Source organism: Leptosomus discolor, chromosome 11 (assembly GCF_034619465.1).
Source record: "Leptosomus discolor isolate bLepDis1 chromosome 11, bLepDis1.hap2, whole genome shotgun sequence".
In the NCBI taxonomy this organism is placed as follows: Eukaryota; Metazoa; Chordata; class Aves; order Leptosomiformes; family Leptosomidae; genus Leptosomus; species Leptosomus discolor.
Window position 1 is genome coordinate 2,445,504 of NC_141401.1, and position 21,543 is coordinate 2,467,046.

At 53.7% G+C, this 21,543-nt stretch overlaps 1 protein-coding gene across 1 annotated transcript in view; it reads right to left on the reverse strand.

The window, feature by feature from the left end:
• The window catches only part of SMAD6 (SMAD family member 6), a 43,638-nt gene extending 27,328 nt beyond the window's left edge, over positions 1-16,310 (reverse strand). The window contains exons 1-3 of the mRNA XM_086471645.1: positions 15,503-16,310; positions 13,089-13,145; positions 11,194-11,271 (exon numbers count right to left, since the gene is read on the reverse strand). Of these exons, the coding sequence (XP_086327771.1) occupies positions 11,194-11,271; positions 13,089-13,145; positions 15,503-16,310 (943 nt within the window). The remainder of the gene's footprint in view (positions 1-11,193; positions 11,272-13,088; positions 13,146-15,502) is intronic.
• Between the last annotated feature and the right edge of the window lie 5,233 nt (positions 16,311-21,543).

The following is a 21,543-nucleotide window of genomic DNA, read 5'->3' on the forward strand; positions in this document are numbered from 1 at the left end:
GCAGCCAGAAGAAAAAAAAAAAAAAAAAAGAAAGAGGAAATAAAGGGAAGAAAAGCGATGAGCTCTGAACAGCACATCCAGCCCTCCAGGACCCTGCAGGGACAGGTGGAATAAATCTAAAGACAACGCAGCGTTATCATCACCCACCGACCAGACCCCCACGTGCTACACCTCCCTGCATGCAGCTACGGGGCCGTTTTGCAAACCCTTCAGTCGATGAGTTTTTTTTCTGTATGAACTAGACAACAGTGGTTTGCATTGCTATGTGTGAAAGCATAAAGCAGCTGGCATTTTGTCTTTAACATTCTTTGGCTCCTTGAATGGAAAAATCTTAGCAAATGAGACCTTAATAAATGGAAAGAGCTGAAAAAGAGCCTTTCTGCTGGCACGTTTCGCTCCTGCTAATGGAATACGTAGATAAAACTGACAACAGTTGTGTCTCAAACTCTTCCGCAGTGCTGCTGCAAGAAACCCTGCCCAGGTATCCCCATCCTGCCCCTGCAGCAGCATGAAGCCTTCAACTCCTTCTCCAAGCCTCTAGAACACAGCCAACGCGAGGAAAGGGCAGCCTGATCCTCCCCAGCCGCTAAAGAGCACTGAGGAGGAGGAACATCTCCAAACCCATAAAACGCGAAAGCAAGCGGAGGAAGGGGAGGGCAGCAACCAGCACAGCTCTTCAAAGACCAGGCAGGGAGACGGCCAAGCTGCAAAGGGTCCAGCTGAGCGTCAGCGTCCAGCTGGGAGAGCAAATGTGACACGAGGGCACTTGCATGAATTGCCATTCGGGGAGGGAAGGGGGGCTTTGGTCCAGGGTTTGCTCTGGGAACCACGCTTTGGGCAGGATGGGGCGGGCTGGGGGATGCTGCAGGGCAGGACTACATGGGCTCTGCTTCAAGGGGTCCTTGTACCATCAGGAAAGGCGTCCTGCTCCACCAGGAACAGAAAACCGCTGCGAAGAAAAATACAGATTCTCTACTGATCCCTCTCTTGCGCTGTTGGGAATTTGACTTTTTGGCAGGTTTCTTACATGGGCTTTTATAACCTGAAATGCAAAATGCCGAGTGCACAGAGAAGCACCACAGCCTGCCTGTTCCCAGCCAAAGTTTTCATCCCCGTGGAGAGGTAGGAACAGGTTGTACTGTATGAGGAAATTCAGGTCTGGTCATCGGAATTAATTCTTACACATTAAAAAGAAAAAATAAAAGTAGTATGTTTGGTTACCACCAGCTAAACAAGGAGTCCAGATCATAGCCAGATCTCTGCACTGCATTATTTTGGGGTGGCTGGCTGGGCTGGCCCGGCTGTGGTGGGACACAGCCGATAGCACCCGGTTGCATCCCAACACACGGCAGCACTGTGCCACCACCACTGCGGGGTGGCCCTGGGCACGATCCTGGATCAGCACGGCTCAGCACCCGGCCACAGCTCAGCCTCCCAACATGAGACACAACCCTGAACCCCAATATGGGCTCAACCCCAGTGCCCTGAGCACCGGCAAAGGGGGCACTGAAACAACCCCGCGGCCCTGCTGGGGAAGCAAACCCTGGCACGAGCTGCTTGCCTTGAAACGGCTGAAAAAAGGCTGATTCAGGAGATGTTTGGGGAGGAACAGGGCTTTGGTTTTAATTGTATTTATATCTTCTGATGCTGCTGGTATTTTCCCATAACCAACGCCGGGGATGACAAACCAAAGCAATGCTCAGTTTCTCACCAAAGGAAAAGCACCTCCGGGAAGGGGGCAGCGGGGCAGCACCATACTCTGGCTCTTCAATGCTGGAAACCATTTAATCTGTGCTCCAGCCCCAGGAGCTGCAAAGGCCATTACAAGTCAGCATTTAGCAACTCTGGAAGAGGTCAGCCAAGACAGGCATTTCCATGTGAAATGTTTTTGTTCTTACAGAAAAAAAAAAAAAATAAAAAGAAATCAAACAGGAATTCAACAGTTCTCAGCATCCAAAGCCCAGACCCCAGGGCTGGTGCTGCATTGCACAACTTCTCATAAGCCTCCCCTCTCCAAGCGCTCAGCCCTCATGGCAATGCTTTTTTCCAGGCTAAACACTCACTTTCTGTGGGAATCAACCAAGGGAAAGGCATAAAACAGGAGGGAGAGCGAGTGCAGCCCGCTGCTGGGGACAAGCACCATCCAAACCCGACGTCCCATGAGCAAGGCAGGACCTCGATGAGCTGACATCCCTCCTCATCCTCGATCGCCACCAAACAGCTCGATTCCCCGCGCAGGACGGGGAGGCAGCACGTTCCTCTCCTCCCTGCCGGAGCCCACGGCGTGGCAGGACACAGGGCAGCGCTCGGCAGGGCTGGGAATCACAGCAGCCGCGTGCCTAATCCCCTCCGATCCCGAGCACTTTGGAAGGACAAAGAGCCGAGTCTCCTTTGCCAGTAAATTGAACCTGCGGTTCCAGGGGCTCGAGGCACTTCAAAGCCTGCAGCAGCCTGGCCAGCAGCAGTAAAGGGATGTACTTTTCGGCTGTCGAGCAGCAAAGTAAAATCCACACAAATAAGCAGTGTTCCAGAAAACCAGGTTTAACCATCAGCGGCTCCAAACGACGGGGGATGTTTTTCCTGAATGTTGGTTTTTTGGTTTTTTTTTTTCTCTTCCTCCTCCTTTCCAGTTTGTCTTGGGGTAATTTTTTTTTTTTTTTTTTGCTTTCTTATTAAAACACATCTCGAGCTCCCACACTGCACAGCCCTTTTGGGTCTGAGCATCCTCCAGAGGTAAAATGCTGAGTTAGGTATTGGAGCCCGGGAAAGGAGGTGCCTTTGATGAACAGCAAATCTACAGACTTCAATCGTTTCGCTGAGCGCCATGGATTTAATAAGTTATTTCCGTGGAAAACCTTAGTAACTCAGTTATGAATCAAGCCTATAAACACCTCTCACTCATCAAAGTGCCACCAAAAAAAAAAAAAAAAAATCTATTACTGTAACTGTGAATACAAGCCTCTCTCTACAGGTCCCTATAAGAAGCCAAAATTCCTCCTTCAAAACATTCACCATTTTCAAAGGTCATAAATACACTATGTCCAGTATTCAGCAAATCCGTTTAAAAAGCAAAACACAGGCACAGAGAAAAAGTAAAGTTCAAACAAAGATGTGCCATCAGATATGCACTGTTTAAAAGACACAACCGGAGCTACATCAAAAGAACTTTTACTACCTAGAAAGCCATATCCAGCTCCTAATAGGGTGCAAGAATGTAATGTTTTGGCTACAAAGATTAAACTAATTTACTTTTAAGTAACTTGCTTACTTCCTGATGTTTCTTTTTTTAAGTGTGATGCTTAGGTGCTTGGAGAAGTGAGGGACACGATTATTCTGTGATTCAAGGCCAAACATTATAACTACTCAATGAACCACAGACAAAAACATATTTTATCTGGGTGTTGTACTTACTCCAAGAACTTCTAGGCTGAAAACAGCCTGGGCTAGCTGTGAAAAGCCATCCCCGTTCCAGGTAAAGAGAGGGAGAGAAAGAGCAACTCTCTTTCCTTCTCTGCAGAAATGTACTGAGAAATTCAGTGTATTGCCTACAAGGAAATGGTGCTCCCCAAATACTGCCCGTGGTACATTCATTTCAGGGCATCATCCTGCCTGGCTCCATCACGGCAAATTCTCCTTCAGAGCCGGGGCGCCGTGTGTCCACGCACAAATGCAGAGGTAGCGTTAATCCCTGCATTAGGCACGGGGCCAAATATTGGTAAGACCAAGCTTCTTCCACCCCTTGTACACCAGGCAGTCCGTGATACTCCAGACAGATGATCCTAAGGCTCTGGCAGCTGGTTTTGGGCTTTTCCCTCCTCCTTCTGGACTAGGGACAGCTCTATGTCCACATTTTTCTAAGTGCTGTCTGTGCCGGAGGATTAAAGCAGTGGTATCAGCCATCATAATAACTGAAGAGGAAAGATGTTCTTGCACACGACGCAATGCAAGTAATGGATGGCAACAGGGGAGATTTCGGCTCGATTCACAGCTCTGCAACAGCTGCCCCATGGGAAAATCACTGACTCCTTGGCTCCTTGCAGGGAAAAACCCATGGGAAGAAGGGAGTCCCCCACCGTTCTATCAGTTCAGATGAAGAACATCACCGGAGCTGTCCCAACTACAGACGCTCCTCGGGGCAGGCAGGTCCTTGGGACACAGCAGCCCCAGTTGAACACAGGATGCTGTGGGAGCTCCCTCCCATCCTCCCAGCTCGGCACCATCAACGCCCTGCAGAACAGTGTTGCTCTCGCAAGGCACTTGTACAGCTAATAAGGAAGGGACATTTCTCCATCTCAGAGTCCAGGAGATACCTTCCCTCCTCGAAGACACTATTTTTGGAGGCTGGTGACGATACTCTCTCACTGCACTGGATGCAAAGGCTCAGAACAACCTTCATTTCCCCCCTCGGAAGACCTTTAGCACAAACCATCTCTCTTCCCATCTCCAGCAAAGTCCCTCACCCTTCACAAAATTGATTTCCCCTCCCCACGGTACTAACGGGGCTCAGCTCCGAACTAACTCTGACACCAAAAGGCTTGCACTGCGAGCTCATAACCCATAGGATGTTTTTCACAAACAGGTGTCGCTTGCTTTAGAAACCCCTTCTACAGCTGCGCGGCCTCTGCCAAAATTTCATCCCCCTTCCGGAGGCCTGCGCTCTGCACGGACGGGGTCACTGGCACCTCTCCTGCTTCTCCAAATGAGCTGTTGGATACAGGTGGCAACACGAAAGCATATCGTTACCCAAGAGTGGTCATCCACAAGGTCTACAACAGCAAGGTCCTGAAGATCTCAACGCTACAGCTGTTGGGTTTGGTGGCCCAACATGAGTTGCCCTGCAGGGTTTTAACAGGGGAACAACTGTGTGCACCTTGACCTAAGGTGCTCTTTCTACCATCGGTAAGTAAGGTGTATTTGCTCAGTCTCAATGCTCTGGGCAACATCTTCAGCCACATACCAACAACCCCAGCGGAGCACTCTGTGACGGGTCATGTTGCTCGTGGATGAAGCACTGCCAGCAACAGGCTTTGGACACAACGAGGAGCCCACTCGGCTGCAGAATCAACGATCGCTTCCCTTTCCCTTCTGCTCCAAAGGAAAAAACGTTTCAACTCCAGGAGCTGCCACCTCAGCCACCCACCGTGGCAACCACAAACATAATGCCGAAAACCCGCAGCCCTCCTGTAGATCTGCAGGCTCTGGCGGGTTTATCATCAACTCAAAGACATTTGTTGCCGAATAGAACAGCACACCTGCTCTCTCTGAAAGGGACAGGCGCTGACAGCCCAGGGATGCCATCTCCAAGGGCTTCCCCACCTTCCCTTTCAGGGATTAATGCCGTGATTCACCCCGTAGTTTGTGAAGCTGCCTTTGATGTCAACCCCAGGCAGGGCCAGAAGCTGCACATGGACAAACCCAAAGCAAAGGCAGGTTATTGTTTTGAAGCTCTCCCAACCGCCGCGAAGGATGCTGCTGCACAGTCACGCTCTCCGATGGGGATGCCAACGTTCGCGGCCATCCACAGTCACGTGGGGAAAACTTTCACACCGAGCAAAGAATTCCTCTCTGAAGCACATCGGAAAATAGATGCGCTTTATTTCCCGTTGGCAAACTAAAACTACGGAGGAAAAATGTTTAATATAAAAACATCTGACAAAGCACCTCCAGGATGTATTTTTTTGCATCAAAGAAGTAGCTCTTGGCAACAGGCTCACTCCTCCGACGAGAAAAGTTTTTAGCCAAACCCTGATTGTTATAGACTGCGCAGGGTAAGACACGCCAGCGAACTTAAAGTTAAATATGAAAGAAAAAGGAAACCAAAACCATTACTGGCCCAAATAAACATCTGTCTGTGATTAAAAGAGGTGCACAGATATGCTCTGCTTTTATTTTTATTTTTATTTTTTTTTTAAATGGGTTTATATTTCTGTAATAGGACGGGGGGAAGAAAAGACAAAAAGGCTCCACGGTGCTGTGGGTCAGACCCAACCTCCCGCCCCCCCCCCCCCCAGCTGATACCCACACCCAGGGCCATAGTGGAAGCCCGGCACAGAGACACGCCGAAGCCAGAGGCCATCATCAGAAAGTTGCAAACCCAACATTTCACCCCCAGAAGAAACTGCTGTCCTATTAATGAGAAAAATATCCTTTTTTTTTTTTTTCCTATTAACAGGTAATTTCACAATCTCTCCCCCAGTCTGGAAAGGCCTATGTTTGCCCAGTTTCCACACATATCCGCCTTACACATTTAATAGGCTTTTTTTTTTTTTCCTACTCCTAACACACAGGATCTTCATAAATTTCCTTGTTAGCATAAATCCTTGCAGTCTGTTATTTCTGGGGGGGAGAGGAAGAGAGACGTTCACTTTCTCCATTCAGTGGGTTTTAAAATATGCTTCCTTAAGTTCATCCTAAATATTGCTGGAAGCAGAAAAAACCCTCCGGCTCTCGCTTCGGAGCCATGGCATTGCTTCAGCGGGGCTGAGTCATCAGCTGGGATGGACGGGCACGCTCCCACCTTCTTCCTCCCTTTGGGAGTGTGGGGACCCTGCTCCCCGACTCTGACAGCTCCAGTCCCACCACCGCCCCCGCAAGCAACTGCTCCACCTTCCCAAGCCCTGAAAAAAATCCAAAATAAGCTACAGCCCATTCAGTCTCTCTTTGTTTTTCCTCTCTCTGTAAATTCACAATTGTCCTCCACCAACTTGGGAGGGGATAACACAGCGGAAGGCACCGAGCAGACCCCATCTCTACATGGAACCTGTCATCTTCTAGGCTTTGCCAGAGCTGCCCAGAGCAGACTCACGCGTGCGCTTCCACTTTCGGGTACGGCTTCCCACCGCTCCGCCGTGCGGAGAGGAATTAATCACTCCTCCAGCAAACCACCAGCTCACCATTTCTTCTCTCAGATGTGCATTCCCAGCTACAAATGGGTTCCCCAGAGCTGAAACTCTTGAAGAGTTTGAGCACATGGGAAGTGAATTGATTTCAAAGTATATAAAAAAAAAAAAATATAGTGCTTTTGGAAAAACCTAAAGCAGCATTTTCGCTGGATTCTTGCTGCTGGTGCAACCCCTCTTGCCAGTCCCTGCTGTCCTCACTTTTCTCCGGCCGTTCTCCCATTCCCAGCTCTCACTTCTGCCCTGGTAGCACTTCTTTCTCTTCTTCTCTCTGCTCAGGTATGTTACCGAGCACCAAGCTGCCCTCATTTCTCCCACCTGAATCCGCCCGGTGCTGAGCATCCCCTAATTCCGGGCACCAGCTCATCCAGTCCGCGGCAGAAGGACCGGGTGCAAGGTGTGGTCCTCCGGCACGCTGCAGAACTAAAGGGAGGTGGGTTGGACATGGACACCCGCAGTCAGCACGGGGAGCCCTTTCCCTCTGGAAAACCCCGCCATACACGGGGCTGAGCCTCGCGGGCAGCAGCGGTTCACAAAGGCATTCCCGTACGAACAATGAGATTTTCCACGCAAACACTGGTTTGACTCCCAGTTAAGCCAGGAGTAACGAGCAGGCGTGTAGGGAGACATGAGACAGGTTCCAGTGATGAGTGGCTCATTTTGAGGAAAAACAGCTATTCAAAGAGCTTGGCACTGACTGCTTCAGGCACAGCCTTCGTTAGGTATCTTCAACGGAGACACCCGGCCGGTGCAGGACCTCTGCACGGTGGCGGGAGACTTTGCTGCGAGGCAGCGCTGAGCTGCACCCATCACTACCTGTCTGCTCCTACAGCTAATTACTCATCCTTCTTTGTTACTGCTCCAAAGAAAACCGATGCCCCGACATTCCTGCAGTCTCCAGAGGATGGACAAGCTGCTCCAGAGCTGCAGTGGCCACAAAAAATGGTCAAGCCAGCATGGAGACCTACAGGAGGCTCCCAAGCAGCAACACCACCTTTTGCTCTCCTACCTGTGCTCAACCCTTCCCCTCCTCCACGGTCCTTAGGAGCCCCAGAATTTAATGCCACCACTAACGAGAACTCTGGTCACTACTTGTAGGAACACATGGGGCTTTTTTAGCCAGAGAAGACAGACGGCCACCGCGTGCTGTGCAAGGGGAGGGAGCGCTGAGGAGCGGGGCTATTTCATGGTCTTTAAGAAAGGATCCTTCCCAGGGAAGGTGAGGGATAGCCCTGTGGGATTTAGGGGAAGGCAGGGAATCCCAAAGCCCACGGCCTACAACATCTGCTCCAGCACGTCCCCACCGTCCCGAACCAGTTCCCGCAGCAGCAGCACAGCTCTCTACAAGCCTGGCAAGTCTAACGGGTACAGCAGCTTCTTGGCATGTGGTAGAGGAGCCAAGTCTGAGGGGAAGGGAAAAAAAAAAAAAAAATTACTACAAATGTTCCACCAATTATGAGTCACGGGGCTGAGTTTTTGTTTCTGCCTTGCTGGATTTTGCCCTTTCCCTGGTATTTCCCCAGCTCCGGCCGGAGGAGCCACGGGGACGCTGACACCGGCCAAGGCTCTGTCGGTACCCGGGGGACAGGCACAACCCCACCCAGGGGAACCACCTGGGCTCAAAATCCAACTCCCAAAGCCGCAGGTTCTCTTCACCTCCGCTCCCCAGGCGTACACAGCTGCCGAAATAAATCTAATGAGGAAAAGACGGAGCCCTTCTTCCTACTCCCACAAGCCTGAATGTGAAACCGCTTGAGCTCAGAAGATGGAAACTTCAGGATCAAACACCTCCAAGTGTCTTTTCCCACCAACCCAGACCTTCCCAAGCCATTGTACCTCACTGGGAAATCAGAAGCATTCCCAGTCCGAGGGACATGTTGTGGCTGGACACTGATCCTTGGACAGACAGCTTTACTTCACGATCTCTGCTATCATCCATGGATCCAGCTCACGACACGGAAGGCTGCATCCGCACAACTACTCGCAACTTGTGCTTCCAGTTCACGTTGACTGTTACTCTGAATTTTACAATGAGCCTGCTAGTTCATTGAGGACTTTTTCCCATTTTTAAGAGCGTTATTATTGTCACGAAAAGGTCTACTTCAAAAAAGAGGGTTTGTTGGGTTTTTTTTCCAATTTATACATATGACAGAGATGATATCTTTTGACTTCATGCTAAAGCTTCCTGTTTAGAAGTTCATCAAGTAAACGAGTAACAGCAGAAGAACGGTTTTCTTTGTTATCCAAAATTGAATTTTGCGGTTTTAGTAGGAAAAGCTTTTTTGATGATCAAAGCTGAAGCAATAAATAGTAGTGGCTTGATGCTAGATCCAAAATGTACTTATTTTTGGAACGAGAGTTAAACGCACATTGAGCTCCCTCGGTCCACACAAGAAAAGGCAGGGAAGACCACGTGCTTTGTGTAACGTTTGCACAGGCCTACGTTTCAAGCAGACCTATTAAATAAGTTGAAATGGAGAATAAACAAACTGAAATACAGCAGATAGACTAGAGTCTTAAGTGGTTTTTTTTCCTTGTACTTCCCTGTGATGACAAGTATGGGTTAACTTCAGCGAAGCTCTTATCCTCTTTCAGCAATTACGAGCACTGGGGAAAAATAAATCATACAGCCCCAGACTCTTATTAAAAGTTACACCACTGGAAACTACACAGGGGGAAAGGAGGTATCTGATTTCAGTACAATCTCGGTCACATGTTATCATTATATTGTTCAAGTAAAAGTTAAAATCTCTCCTATTCCAGAAAACCCACCAGATGTCCCATACAGGACTCGGCTAAGCTAAACCATTACATCCTTAGGAACCCCGGTTTTCAAACTCGGCTGCTATAATTAACGGCAATTATCAAGTTACAACAAAAGCCATGGGCACGGGGAGCTTTACAGACATGTATCCAGCCCAAGGAATGTTTGTTAAGAATTGCAAACACATATTTATTATAGCACAACCCTGAACGATCCAACTCCTGGCTATCAATTGTTCCCCTGCTATGGACACTTGGCAGCACAACAAAAGCAAGGCGGGCCGGCGTGCTGGATTCGGCACGCGGCAGCACCGCGGCAGGAGGACCTTAAAGGAGAAGGAGAAGGGAAAATCCCTGGAGGGAAATGTGCCACCGTGCCCTGACACTGCGGTGCCGGGCTGTTGAAATGCTCTTTGAAGTGCTGCAGAGTCGAGATTGGCTTAAACATCCCAAGGAAGCCGCAGGTCTCACCAAAATGGCCATAAACTCTTGTAGGCAGAGAATGAGAAGAGAAAAGCCGTGGCTAACGGACCAGTAGCCCGAGGGTCCCCTCCACCACCGCTGACTTACAGCATCCCCCGGAGAGAGCAGCAAACCCCATCCACACGCTCAGCAATCCAGCTACTCAGCGCCAAGGTGCCCAAGTCCTACCCCACCGCAAAGCCCACCCCAACCACCGAAGGAGGCACATGGGGCTTGACCAGGACGAAGCTTTGTCTGTCTTCACCTTCACTCTCAGACCGTTAACCAGGTCATTTCTTACACAGAAATGAAACTTGGTCCTGTAGGCAGGTCCCTCCTCCCCTCCAGGCAGCCAGCCCCCAGACTGGGAGAAGGCACCAGAGGGGAAGGACGTGAAACCATCACCGCAGCCAGAGCCCAAACCAAGCAAATGAAAGCCCCGACTCTCTGCCTGCTTGAAGTAAAACCACCCCGGGCCTTACAGAGCACCATTAAATGAATGAAAGGTTGCAAGGGTGGGGCAGAGCAAAAAAAACAGGACCTAATTAAGCAAAGCTTTGTTCAGGAGCTTCAGCGGCATCGTAGCTGAGAGCCCTGCTCATGAAAGCCGGGTTTGCACTGCGGGGCCAGGACCCAACAGGTAAGGCTAGCCGGACGGACTCGGCAAGAACCGCCACAAAGCAGCATCGTTGGAAACGGCCTCACAGCTCCCGCCATGAAATCGGTGACGGCGTACGGCCCGGGCGCCCCACGCCAGCCCACGACCCCGGGGCTCGGACAAAGTCTGGGTGGCTTGCACAGGGGACACGTGTGGCCCCGTGGCCACCTTCCCAAACGTCGCTGCTCATCCCACAACGCTCATCCCACGAACAGCAGCTTACCACAACACGCGAAGCGCAGACGTCTCTGAACAATCAACTCAAACAGCTGCTCTCTTTTTTCCTGCTTTTCACACCAAGAATATAAACCAAAGCAGCACCGCCACCCCCATCTCCTCCTGCACTCCTGCCCCCGCCACAAGCTCCCCGGCGCAGACCACGCGTGCGGGAAGGCGCAAACATCTGCCAACCTGAGAAGTCTCCAGGCGTGACGTTGGGTGAGTTTGTAGCCTCTGTTTCAGTGTAAGACAACGTGGAATCTGATAGATCTGGAAAAAAACAAAAGCGCACTTTTAGTCCCCCTGTGTTTGCAGGCACTACATGAGCACCCGTGGCTTTCCAGCTTCCCATCATGTCCCCCAGAGAAAATCTCCACCGAGCCAGAAAGCAGCGATTAACTTTGTACCTCTACCATGGAAATGCAAAATCTGAATTGCTTCGACCACAAAAATAACTGCAGTTAAGTTGATCAAACAAGTAGGAACTTGGTGCTTACTGGATAAAGTTACATCAAGCCTCTAAACAACTCATAGTTACTATACTTAATTATCACCATTAAAATTCTTGAAGCTGTTTATTCTTGCTTCCTTCCTTCCTTCCTCTTTGCTGAAGCGAAGGAAACTTTGTTTTAACAAGTTAAGAGTCTTTGTTATTCTCTCTTGCTTACACCCCTCTAATTAAGTGCTCAACTGTTTGCTCACAGATTAACTATTATTTTTCCAATCAAACAAGCCAGTGAAGCAAATTTCAATCCCTGGTTGTTGTTTTAATAAAGCCACGTGTCGCTCACTATCATCTCTCCCTGCAGCACAAGCAGTGTCTAAAGGGAATTAACTTGGAAGGGGGAGCACAGGGAGGGACAACTCTTTTTTTGCCTTCCTACCTAACAAATAATAAAAAAAGAAACTCCCCACCCAAAAAAATTAAACAAAAAAACCCCATGACCAGCAAATTTGGCTTTGCAGGACACTGTGGTCACTGCCTCGTGCCACAGACCGGCTGCGGGGATGCGGGAGCCGGCAGGCGCGCACGCACCGGGTCCAGGAGCGGCTGCGTCGCAGGCAGGTCGCAGGCAGCTCCCAGGCCTGGCAGGGCAGGGACTCACCTTTGGCACGGGGCAGCTCCCGCCTTCCCTCGGGGCTGGGTGGGACAGGCAGGCCGTCCCGCTCCTATCGCCCTGGCAAACCCTGCCTGTCTCCTCCCTGTCCCTGCCCGATGGGGAGCGAAAGCGCCTCGCCTCGGTCATTGCCCCCTCCGTAAATCAAAGCCACCGACTCTGGGACGAAGGGAGCAATCCCACCCTCCAGATGCGGCCACAGCTGCACGGATCCTGGTCAGAAACCCAAAAGGGACGTGGGATTCCTCCCTCCCCTCCTGCGTCTTTGCTTCCCATTCGCTTCTAGCAAGAAGCGGGCGCTGAGAAAGGCCGCTCCGGATGCGGTGATGCCAATTCCAAACATCTCCAAGCCAGCGGGCACCACGCAGGATCCAAGGCTGCACTGTGCCAGGCTCCCCAGCAGCCTTCGCTTCGTGCCCAGCCTGCCCACCCAAGCTGCTTTCACTAGCCTTTTTTTTTTTTTAAAAAAAAAAAAAAGCTTTTTTAATTCCTCAGGAAAAGTGAAACACCATTCCGGAATTACACAGCGCGGAGTTTCAAAGAGTTTATGTCTCGTTTTAATATGCAGAGGAAGGGTAAGAGCCGGTTCCTCCGTGGCACAGCGCAGCCAGGGCTTTATGGAAATGGCACCCAGGAGCTCCCACTCCCCCTCCGCTCCGTCATCCCACAGATTAAACACACAGACAAAACATGACGTCTGGCAACCTTTCATTACGCCTCCATTAAAAATAGTGCTTCATATTATTTTGGAAAATATGCATGTGTCTACACGGTAATTTGGTATGATAAACTGCCATCCATTTACTTCTTAAAACCCGTCAGCTGATGCTTGCTCAGAAATAATGAGCAGCCATAAAATCCCGACTTGTTGGCTTTTGCCTGATGTGCCACGTAGGGATGTCCTAGAACCAACACCAGGACTGCACCACAAAAGAGCTGCCGGGAGATCAAAAGAGAGAAAACACATACCCAGTGGCTTTTGCTCATCATTAGGAGACAGCCGAGAGTAGGGAGGTGGTGGAGACTCTGGAAAAACAAAACTTTATGTTAATGCAGCGTTCGGTTTATCAACGAAACCCTCAAGCTTTCTCTTTCAGGGTAGGACCTCTTCCAAGGTTATAAACACCCAACGGAAGAAAACCCACTTGGAAGCAACTCGAGACCAAGAGTTTTCCAAATCTTTGAAGAACAGGGGTTCCACCTTGACCTTTCGAAGTGGGCTTTACTACCGAAAATGCTGCCGTTTCCCCGCTACACCCCCGCCCCGCCTCCCTGCCAGGGCACCCCTGACCCCAAGCACACAGGACAGCACATTGCTCCCAAAGAACGAAGCTTTCATCATCTGCGCTGAGGACAACCGTGGCTCAAGCGCAGACACTGGCTTAACAAAAGCTCCCCAAATACTACACTACAACGACTGAAATAGGGTGTCAGGTGACAAAAAGACACTCCTTTCTTGGCACGCGAAGCCCGACACCACGGGCCAGGCTGGCTGCAGCCAACAAGCCACCAAAGGAACTCGGGTCTGTTCCAACAAGCACCCCGTGATCCCACGGCCGTGCTCAGCCTCTCCTGCCCCGCTCCCGCTGACCTCGATCCAGCAAGGCTCCCCAACACCCGCTCGGCTCTAAGCAGCAGCACATCAGCAGGAATGTGCTTCAAGTGAAGCAAGTCCCCAAAAGTGCTTTGCTGAATCAGGTCATCTAACTGGCTCTTGCTGCGCTTTTAAGAGTCAGGAGGATGCAAAAGGCTGAAGAAGGTCCTCCATCACCTTCTTGCATTGGTTAGAGGGTTCTTTCCTTCTGAATCACGGCACTGATTTTGTTCTAGAATCATAACTTGCTGAAATTGAGGAGCTTGCAGCCGGCTGGGCTCTATCACAGCACCAGCATTGAGCAGACACTGACTTCAGTGGGAAATTGTCCTGGAAAGCCGATGGCATCACATTGACCCCAGATCACTGTAACAAAGGTGCGCTCCTCAGTTCCCACATGGAACCCAAACCCCAAAGAACTCAGCCCAACAACTGCAGCTCAGCTTGAGTTATTTCATCAAGAACAACCTCAGCATCCCCCGTGTGACGGCTCTGGGGTGGCCCGTGGTCATTCATTGCTTCCAAGAAAAGGTTCCTCATCTCCCCTAACTGAGAAAGCTGCCCAGCAACAAGATGCTCTTCTCAGAGAGCACTGAAGTCTCAGAACAATAAATTATGGTGCCAATGTCCCAGTCTGGACGTAATGGCCCAACTCGTGCCACGCTACACCAGACCTGCTGCCACAGGGGACTTCTTCGAAGCACTGAGAAGTTTTCACACCGCTCAGCTACGTCACCCCTCCGTAAACTGGGTGACAAACACGGACGGTCTTTGCACCAAACACTTGTGGAAAAGCGCACCAGGGCCTTTCCCAGATTCCCGCCGCGGCTGCCAGCACCCAGTCGCAGCGGGTGGGGCCCTGGCACAGACACCCACTATCAAACAGATAAGGAGCCACTCGAAAAAAGCTCTGCTCTCTACTACTCCCTGCACAGGGCTCACAGCCACACACCGCTGGGAAAACAACTACCGCTGCAGGAAAGCGAGTTGGAAACTTTGCCCATTTCTACAAGAAACGCACAGTTCCTACAAACGCACATCTGAAGGGAAAAGAAAAAAAGCTGCTTCCAGCCTCTAGTGATCTTCGGGGGAAGCACGCCCAGCGTAGACGCTTCTTTCAAAGAAATGATGCAAAGCGAGGCAAGATCCCGGATTGCAAAATAAATTAAAAAAAAAAATAAAAAAAATAAATCAAAGCTCTTGCCAAGAAAGGGACCGTCAGCGGGAGGTCGGTGTCCTCCAGGATCCCTCTGCCCACGTTATAAATAAAACAGGAAAAGCCCCAGAAATGCCAGAGCTCCAGCTCCCCCCTCCCCGCTTCCCCGTGGGTTCGGCGTTCCCTGGTGGCCGGGGCAGCCCCCGCAGCCCCCTCCCGCCCGCGGCCCCGGTGCGCCCGGCGGGGCCCTGCGGCTTTAAGCCGGCGGCGGTAATTGCCCGGTTCCGCGGCCGCGCCGATAAACAGCGAGCCAGGCTGGCGCCAGCCGTATGCAAACCGCGTATTATCGCCCCTTCTGCACCTCAACAGCGGGGGAACCTCCGCGGGAAGGGGAAGGAAAAAAAGAAAAAAGGCTTTTTAAGCACAATTGGGAAGCGCTCTCGGCTGCGGAGCTGGGGCGGCGGAGGGGGGGGGTTTGGCAGCGTGGGGGACCCCGGGTCAGGCGCATCCCAGCCGGGCATCCCCGTCGCTGCGCGGGGCCGAGGGTTCAAATAAAGCCAAGGAAGGGGGGAGAAGCCCCAAATCAGGGGTGAGAGGAGAGATGAGACACTCTCCCCTCCCCGCGCTGCTCACCTGGCCCACAGAGGCGGCTGAAGTGGTAGGGGTTGCAGCAGACGGTGGGTCCGTCGGCGACGCCGAAGCTCTGACACTCGCAGAGGGGTTTGAGCTCGGCGGGGTGCTGCAGGTCGGGCCAGCGGAAGAGTTTGCCCAGGAGCAGGTGGGGGGGTGCCGCCTGGCCCCCCAGGCGTACCTCGGTGCGGGCCACCAGCACGCAGCCGCTGGGCATCCCCCCGCGGGACTCCACCGCCTCCAGCAGGCTGTCCAGCGAGCGCTCCTTCAGCCGCTTCAGCAGCGAGTAGGTGACGGCCTTCAGCTCCTGCTCCAGCAGCACCAGCCGCGACCGCGCCTCCCTGCCCCGCCGCTCCGGGGAGCCGCCGCCGGTCGCGCCGTCGGGGCTGGGGAGGTCGACGACGACAGCAGCGGCGGCGGCGGGGGGCTGGGGGCCGCCGGGCTCCCGCTCCTTGAAGAGGCAGCAGGTCACCGTCCGGCAGTCGCTCTCCTGAGCCCGCCGCGGGCTCGCCCCCTCGGCGCCCTCCCGCCGCGACGGGGCACGGAGCCGGGCCCCGCGCCGCTCCGCCATGGGGTCCCCGCGGGGCGCCGCCTCGCCCGCCGCCCCGCCGCGCCGCTCCTCCGCCTCCCGCAGCAGGCTGCGCGCTACCGCGCGGATCTCCGCCGAAGGGTTTTTCTCCGCGATTTTAAAACTACCGGTGGCTCCGAGGTCTTGGCCGCTCCTGGCGCTCCCATCTCCGCCGTCCCTGTCCGGAATGACGCGGCTCCTCCAAAGTCGCCGCACCAGCCCTGAGCGTTTGGACCTGAACATACGACACGCGGGCGGCCGGGGGTCGCGTCGCTCTCCGCCCCGCCACCCCCCCCCCGCGCCGCCCGCCGCCGCCGCCCCCCCCCCCGCGGCTCCTCGCTCCGCCGCCGGCTTTATCTCATCTCAGACCCGCCGCCCTCGCAGCCTGCCCGGAGCCCCCGGAGCGGCGGTTTTTCCGCGGCCCTGCCCAGCGAATCGCCGACGGCCCGCGGCGGGGCCGCACCATGGGGGAAGGCGGCGGGGAGGGAGCGCGGCGGGGGCATAGACGGCGCCGCGGGGGCTGCGCCGACGCCCGCGGCGGTGCGGGGCCGCTCCCGTGGCGGCGCTGGGGCTCGGGCGCGCCGCGCCGTGCCCTACATCGGCTGCCAAGGCGGAGGGGAGCGGGACGGGGACGGGGAGAGCCCCGGGCAGCGCTGGGCTGCGCCCCTCGGCGGCTCCACCGTACGAGGTGGGAGGGCGGCGGCGCGGGGCGGGGGGGGAGCGCCCCGGCGCGGAGGTGGCGCCCGGCGGGGAACTGGCGCTCGGAGGTATCGATTCCCTTCGGCCAAAAATAGTAAAAAAAAAAAAATAAAAAAAAAATAAAAAAATAATAAAAATGTAGAAAAATTACAAAAAAAAGAAAATCAGCGAAGCCCAAAACCAACAGCAGGACTCAGAGCGAAGGCCGGTGTCAGCACGTGAGTTGTACGTATCCCAGGGGCGCGGCCGCAGGTCCCGCGGTCGGGCGCGCAGCGCGGTCCGCTCCCGCGGCCGGCGGGTCCCCGCGCTCCCCTGCGCGCGGCTGCCGGGGCCGCCGCCGCCGCCGCCTCCGCGCTCGCTCGCTCGCTCGCGCCCGCCCGCCCTCGCTGGCTTTTGTGTGGCTGGGGCGCGCACGCAGGGCCCCTCGCGAGCGGCGGCGCGATTGGCTGCCGCCCATCATGTGCCAGTCTAGACACTTTGGCGGCTCCGCGCGGCACCGAGTGTTGCGCAAACACCGGCTCAAGTTTCCGAACTCTTAAAGGGACACGCACCCCGCTGACCCACTACCCTACCCCCCCCCCCCCCCCCCAGCGCCTCACCAACGCGGGGGTCTCCCGCCCTCCCGCCGCGGCGCCTTTCCCCCCCCCTCGCTCCCGCGCTCCTCCACTGAACTGAGAAAGATGGGGGGGGGGGGTGTCCGCCGCGCCGCGGCCGCCCGGGGGAAAGTAGGTCAGCGCGGCGCGGCGGCAGCGCAGGGGTTAACGCCGCGCTTCGCGCTTCCCCCGCCCGCCCGCTCTCCCCCCCCCCCCCCCCCCCCGCGGCGGAGCCGCCGCGGCGGGACACACCCCCGCGATGTATCAACTTGTCCGCCGTGGCAAAAGTTCAGGTCCGGCGCGCGCCCATTGGCCCGCCGCCGCGTGACGCTCGACCCCGCCGCCGCCTATTGGCTCAGACGTCTCGCCGGCACCGCCCTCCCCCCCCCCTCCCCTCCTCCTCCTCGGCGCGGCGTGCCCGTGAATGAAAGACATTCCGCGGGCGCCGCGGGCAGCGCCGCCCCGGGTCCTTGTGCCCGCCGCCGCCGCCGCCGCCGCGGGGACCCAGGGCGGCGGGGAGCGGCGTGCCCCGGCCGCGGCCCCGCGGGGGAGAGGCGGGAGGGCGCCGGCAGCGCCACAGCGCGGCCGCCGCCAGCGCGGCGGGGGGGACGGACGGACGGACAGACGGACGCGGGAACGGGGAGCGGCTGCCCTGTGGGGGCGGCCCCGTGGGGGCGGTGCGGCGCCGCGTCCCGCCCCACGCGGCCGGGTGGGAAGGGGTGGGGGGGCTGCTGGGGGGGCTGCGTGTGGGGATGGGACCCCCCCAAAAAAAAAAGTTTAAAAATTATAAATAAAAATCGCTAAAATGGCGACATTTTGGGCCCGTGGACAACGTAGGAATCGGTGGGAACCCGCTGCTGAGCACAGAAAGAAGCCGAGTTTGGAGGATGGGCCCGAGCACCGACAGGGGAACTTCACTAATGAGCACAAATAAATCTTGGCAATTTGTTTCCCCGCAGTTGACCAGCTAGGAAAAAAATAAAACCCCCCAAAACAAAACAATAAAAGTATTTCAACCAACAAATTGTAGACGACGTGAACGTTCACGAGTTTTTCTCTTCGCATCTTTGAGCAGCTTTTGCCATAACCGAAGGCTTACATGCATGTTTCCCCAGACGTGCACTACTACACCCAAGAACGTCATTTAAATACACTCGGTTAAGTCAGGACAATTTTTTAAAGGCAAACTTAATTTGTGCGCGTCAGCTTAAGGTAAGGAGTTCCAAAATGCTCCATTTAAAATCCATCTGTGTGTGCCCCTGAGGTTGGCACCAACATAATTATAATATAAATAGGTCTTTTGCCTTTGGGGTTACTTCTGCCCTACTGACCTGTAGCACCAAGGGCAAAGCCCTTTTTCCCCTGCCCTTTTTGGGTGGGATTTAGGAAATGTGCAGTTTGCCTTGTTAAAAATACAATGTAAAAAAATCATGTAAATCTGTGAGGTACCTGCTGCCTCTGCCATTGGGTTTCTGAACTACTGTGGATGGGGGATTGATGGTCCCGTGCAGCGCTGTCCTCCTCCCCTCGGCTCCCTCCCTACGTAGAAACCAAACAGGGAGTAAAATCAGATGATGTTATTTGGGTACTGACTCACTTGGCGCAGAAATAACATCCCCTGATGGCCATGCTAAAACCCAGCGCTCTCACCGGCCTGCGGAGCCGCGACATTTTACAGCCGTATCACGGTTTGGAGCTATTTACAACAGTCAGCCAACATCCCACTGGGGTAGGAAAATGCTATTAGCCTTTTTTCACATTAGGGAATAAAGACAAGCTAAAAGGCGTGGAAGGGCATGCAAAAAAAAAAGATTCAGCTTCTGACATGGAAGCAGAAATTGGGATTTCCTAGATCTTGGACCCGGGCAGGGTCGCTGCCCATCCCCTGGCTGCTCCAGCGAGGCTCCAACACTTGTTTAAAATCCACATCGATCGACCTGTCCTGCACGACCCCAAGATTTACCTCCCTAAAAGCAGCTGATGCTTTTCTTTCCTACATCGTATTTACAAACTGTCAGCCAGATTAGAATATGTCACAAATGTGCAATTACCAACATTTAAATATATATAAATCTTAAATATAGCACTGTTTAAACTAAGGATAGGTTATTATTTCAGCAAGCAACGTACTACTGCTTATCCAACACTATATAATCATAGTGTGTGTGATATGGCATGAAGAACAATGGAGCTTTCATGGGACCCGGGGCGGCCGACCATCTCTGCGGGCACAGGTATGCGATGGAGAAGTCCTGGTTTCACCCAGAGTGCCATCCATTTCAGCTCTTGCAACAAGAGCACATTGTTCCGCGCTCTAACGTGGGCAAGAAAAACAGAGCGCTCAATTGTACTTGTCATAATGCACGTATAATTTATAGTAATGTTGGTTATTAAAGGATTTTAGTAATTAACAGCAATGTGCTCTTTCACTGCCTTCCCCCCACCCCCCTTTTTTTTTTTTTTTGCCTGTCATAATAACAAACATTCCTGGGAGATGCTCTGGAATGCATCCTATAGGTCTTGGCACAAGAGCTGGAGAGAAGCTTTTGAAACCCTGCCAGTCTTATCTGACATGGATCTCCCAGGTACTATATAAAGCCAAATCCTCTTGGGCCCAGGAGGACCGTGGGTGGCCGGGAGGGCACCAGCACCAACCTCTTCCTGAAGCCAAACTGCAGCCAGGGTGGGGGGGAGAGGGGGCAGAGCTGCCATTGTGTCCACACCAGCGTGGTCGAAGGCATCAGCAGAGACCAAACCTGCAGGCACAGACCGCTGCGCTCTGGGTTCTCCATAAGAAATGATAATCTCATCATTTTCTGCTTTTTTTTATCTCTAGTATTTTATATGTTTCTGGTCAAAGAGAAGGAGGTGGAGGTTAAAACACAAAATGCATAATTGCCATTTAAATCGTGTTTTAACAGCTCAATATGTAGATTATTTTAATGCCTTGAAAATGGGGTTGAGACGGGGACCCCGTTGACTCGATGCCGAGGGGCAGCGAAGGCCGGGGGACACACTGCACCCCCGTTTCACCCCCTGGGAACGCGGGCACGGAGCGTATGAGCCTGACCAGAGAAACCACGACAAAACTGCTGCGCCAGAGCGAGGGGCTCTGCCAAAACCTAAAATGCCTCATAAAATCAGGCTGGTTTTGCTGGAAGCTGATTTTGAAAGGAACCAGAGAGAAAAAGTTTTGACAACATCAGAATGTCCCGTTTCCTTTGTTTTAATGACATTGCCATGATTTTCCAGTTCAAACCGACTTTTCATTTTACTTTTGCAAAATGTTATACTCTGTGCGGTAACACAGTGTGATAGGACTTTGGACCGTCTTCAAAATGGGAAAAGCTAAAATCCGAACAAGGCATTCTGATAAATCCAAAGTTAAAAAAAAAAACAAAAAAAGAAGTTTGGAGGATTTTCCTCTATGGAGAATTTCACAACCACTGGACTCCATGCTCCCAAACCTCGGCATCTTGAAACCCTTCGTGCAGAGGATGGGATCTCACCCCGCCACCTCGGTGAGTGCCCCTGTCCCCGGGTGGGCTGCAGCCACGGCAAAACCCATCCCGGCTCCTCCAGGCTCGAGTTGTAGCCGCCCTTTGCCACGGCTCCTGGGACACAGGCGAGGGCATGCGTCAGGGGAACGCACGGATTGCTTTCCATCACCCTACGCTGAGTTAAGACCCGGGATTTGCCACCTTCGCGTGTTTTCCAGTCGGCAATAAACGCAGTTTGCAGAGGCCTCCGCGATAGCCTGAGGTCAGCGGTTGGCACAGGCTGCTCTGGACGGGGCGCGCGCGAAAACAGGGCTCAGCTTCACCCACGGAGCCCGCATGCACGCGGCAGCATCGCACCCAGCCCCCGACCTGATCGAGGCAACCCTGATGTGTGGGACACCGCGCCGTGGCCACCCCCCGGGGTGGGCAGAGGGGCTGCCTGGCTGCTGGCAGGGGTGGCAGCCACCCACGTGGCTTTTGCCTGCATCCCCGCCGGGATAGCGCTGCACGACCCTCCTCCCTGCCAGGAGGTGCCCGAGTCAATGCCTTTATATCCCAGCACAGCGACACAGCCGGGAGGGTTTTGCACCGGCATCTTTCCTCCAAGTGAGATGAAAAGTGGTGACTCCATCCAAATCCCCACTGGGTCCGGTGGCGCCGCGGTGGGTGCTCCGTTTGCTGCCC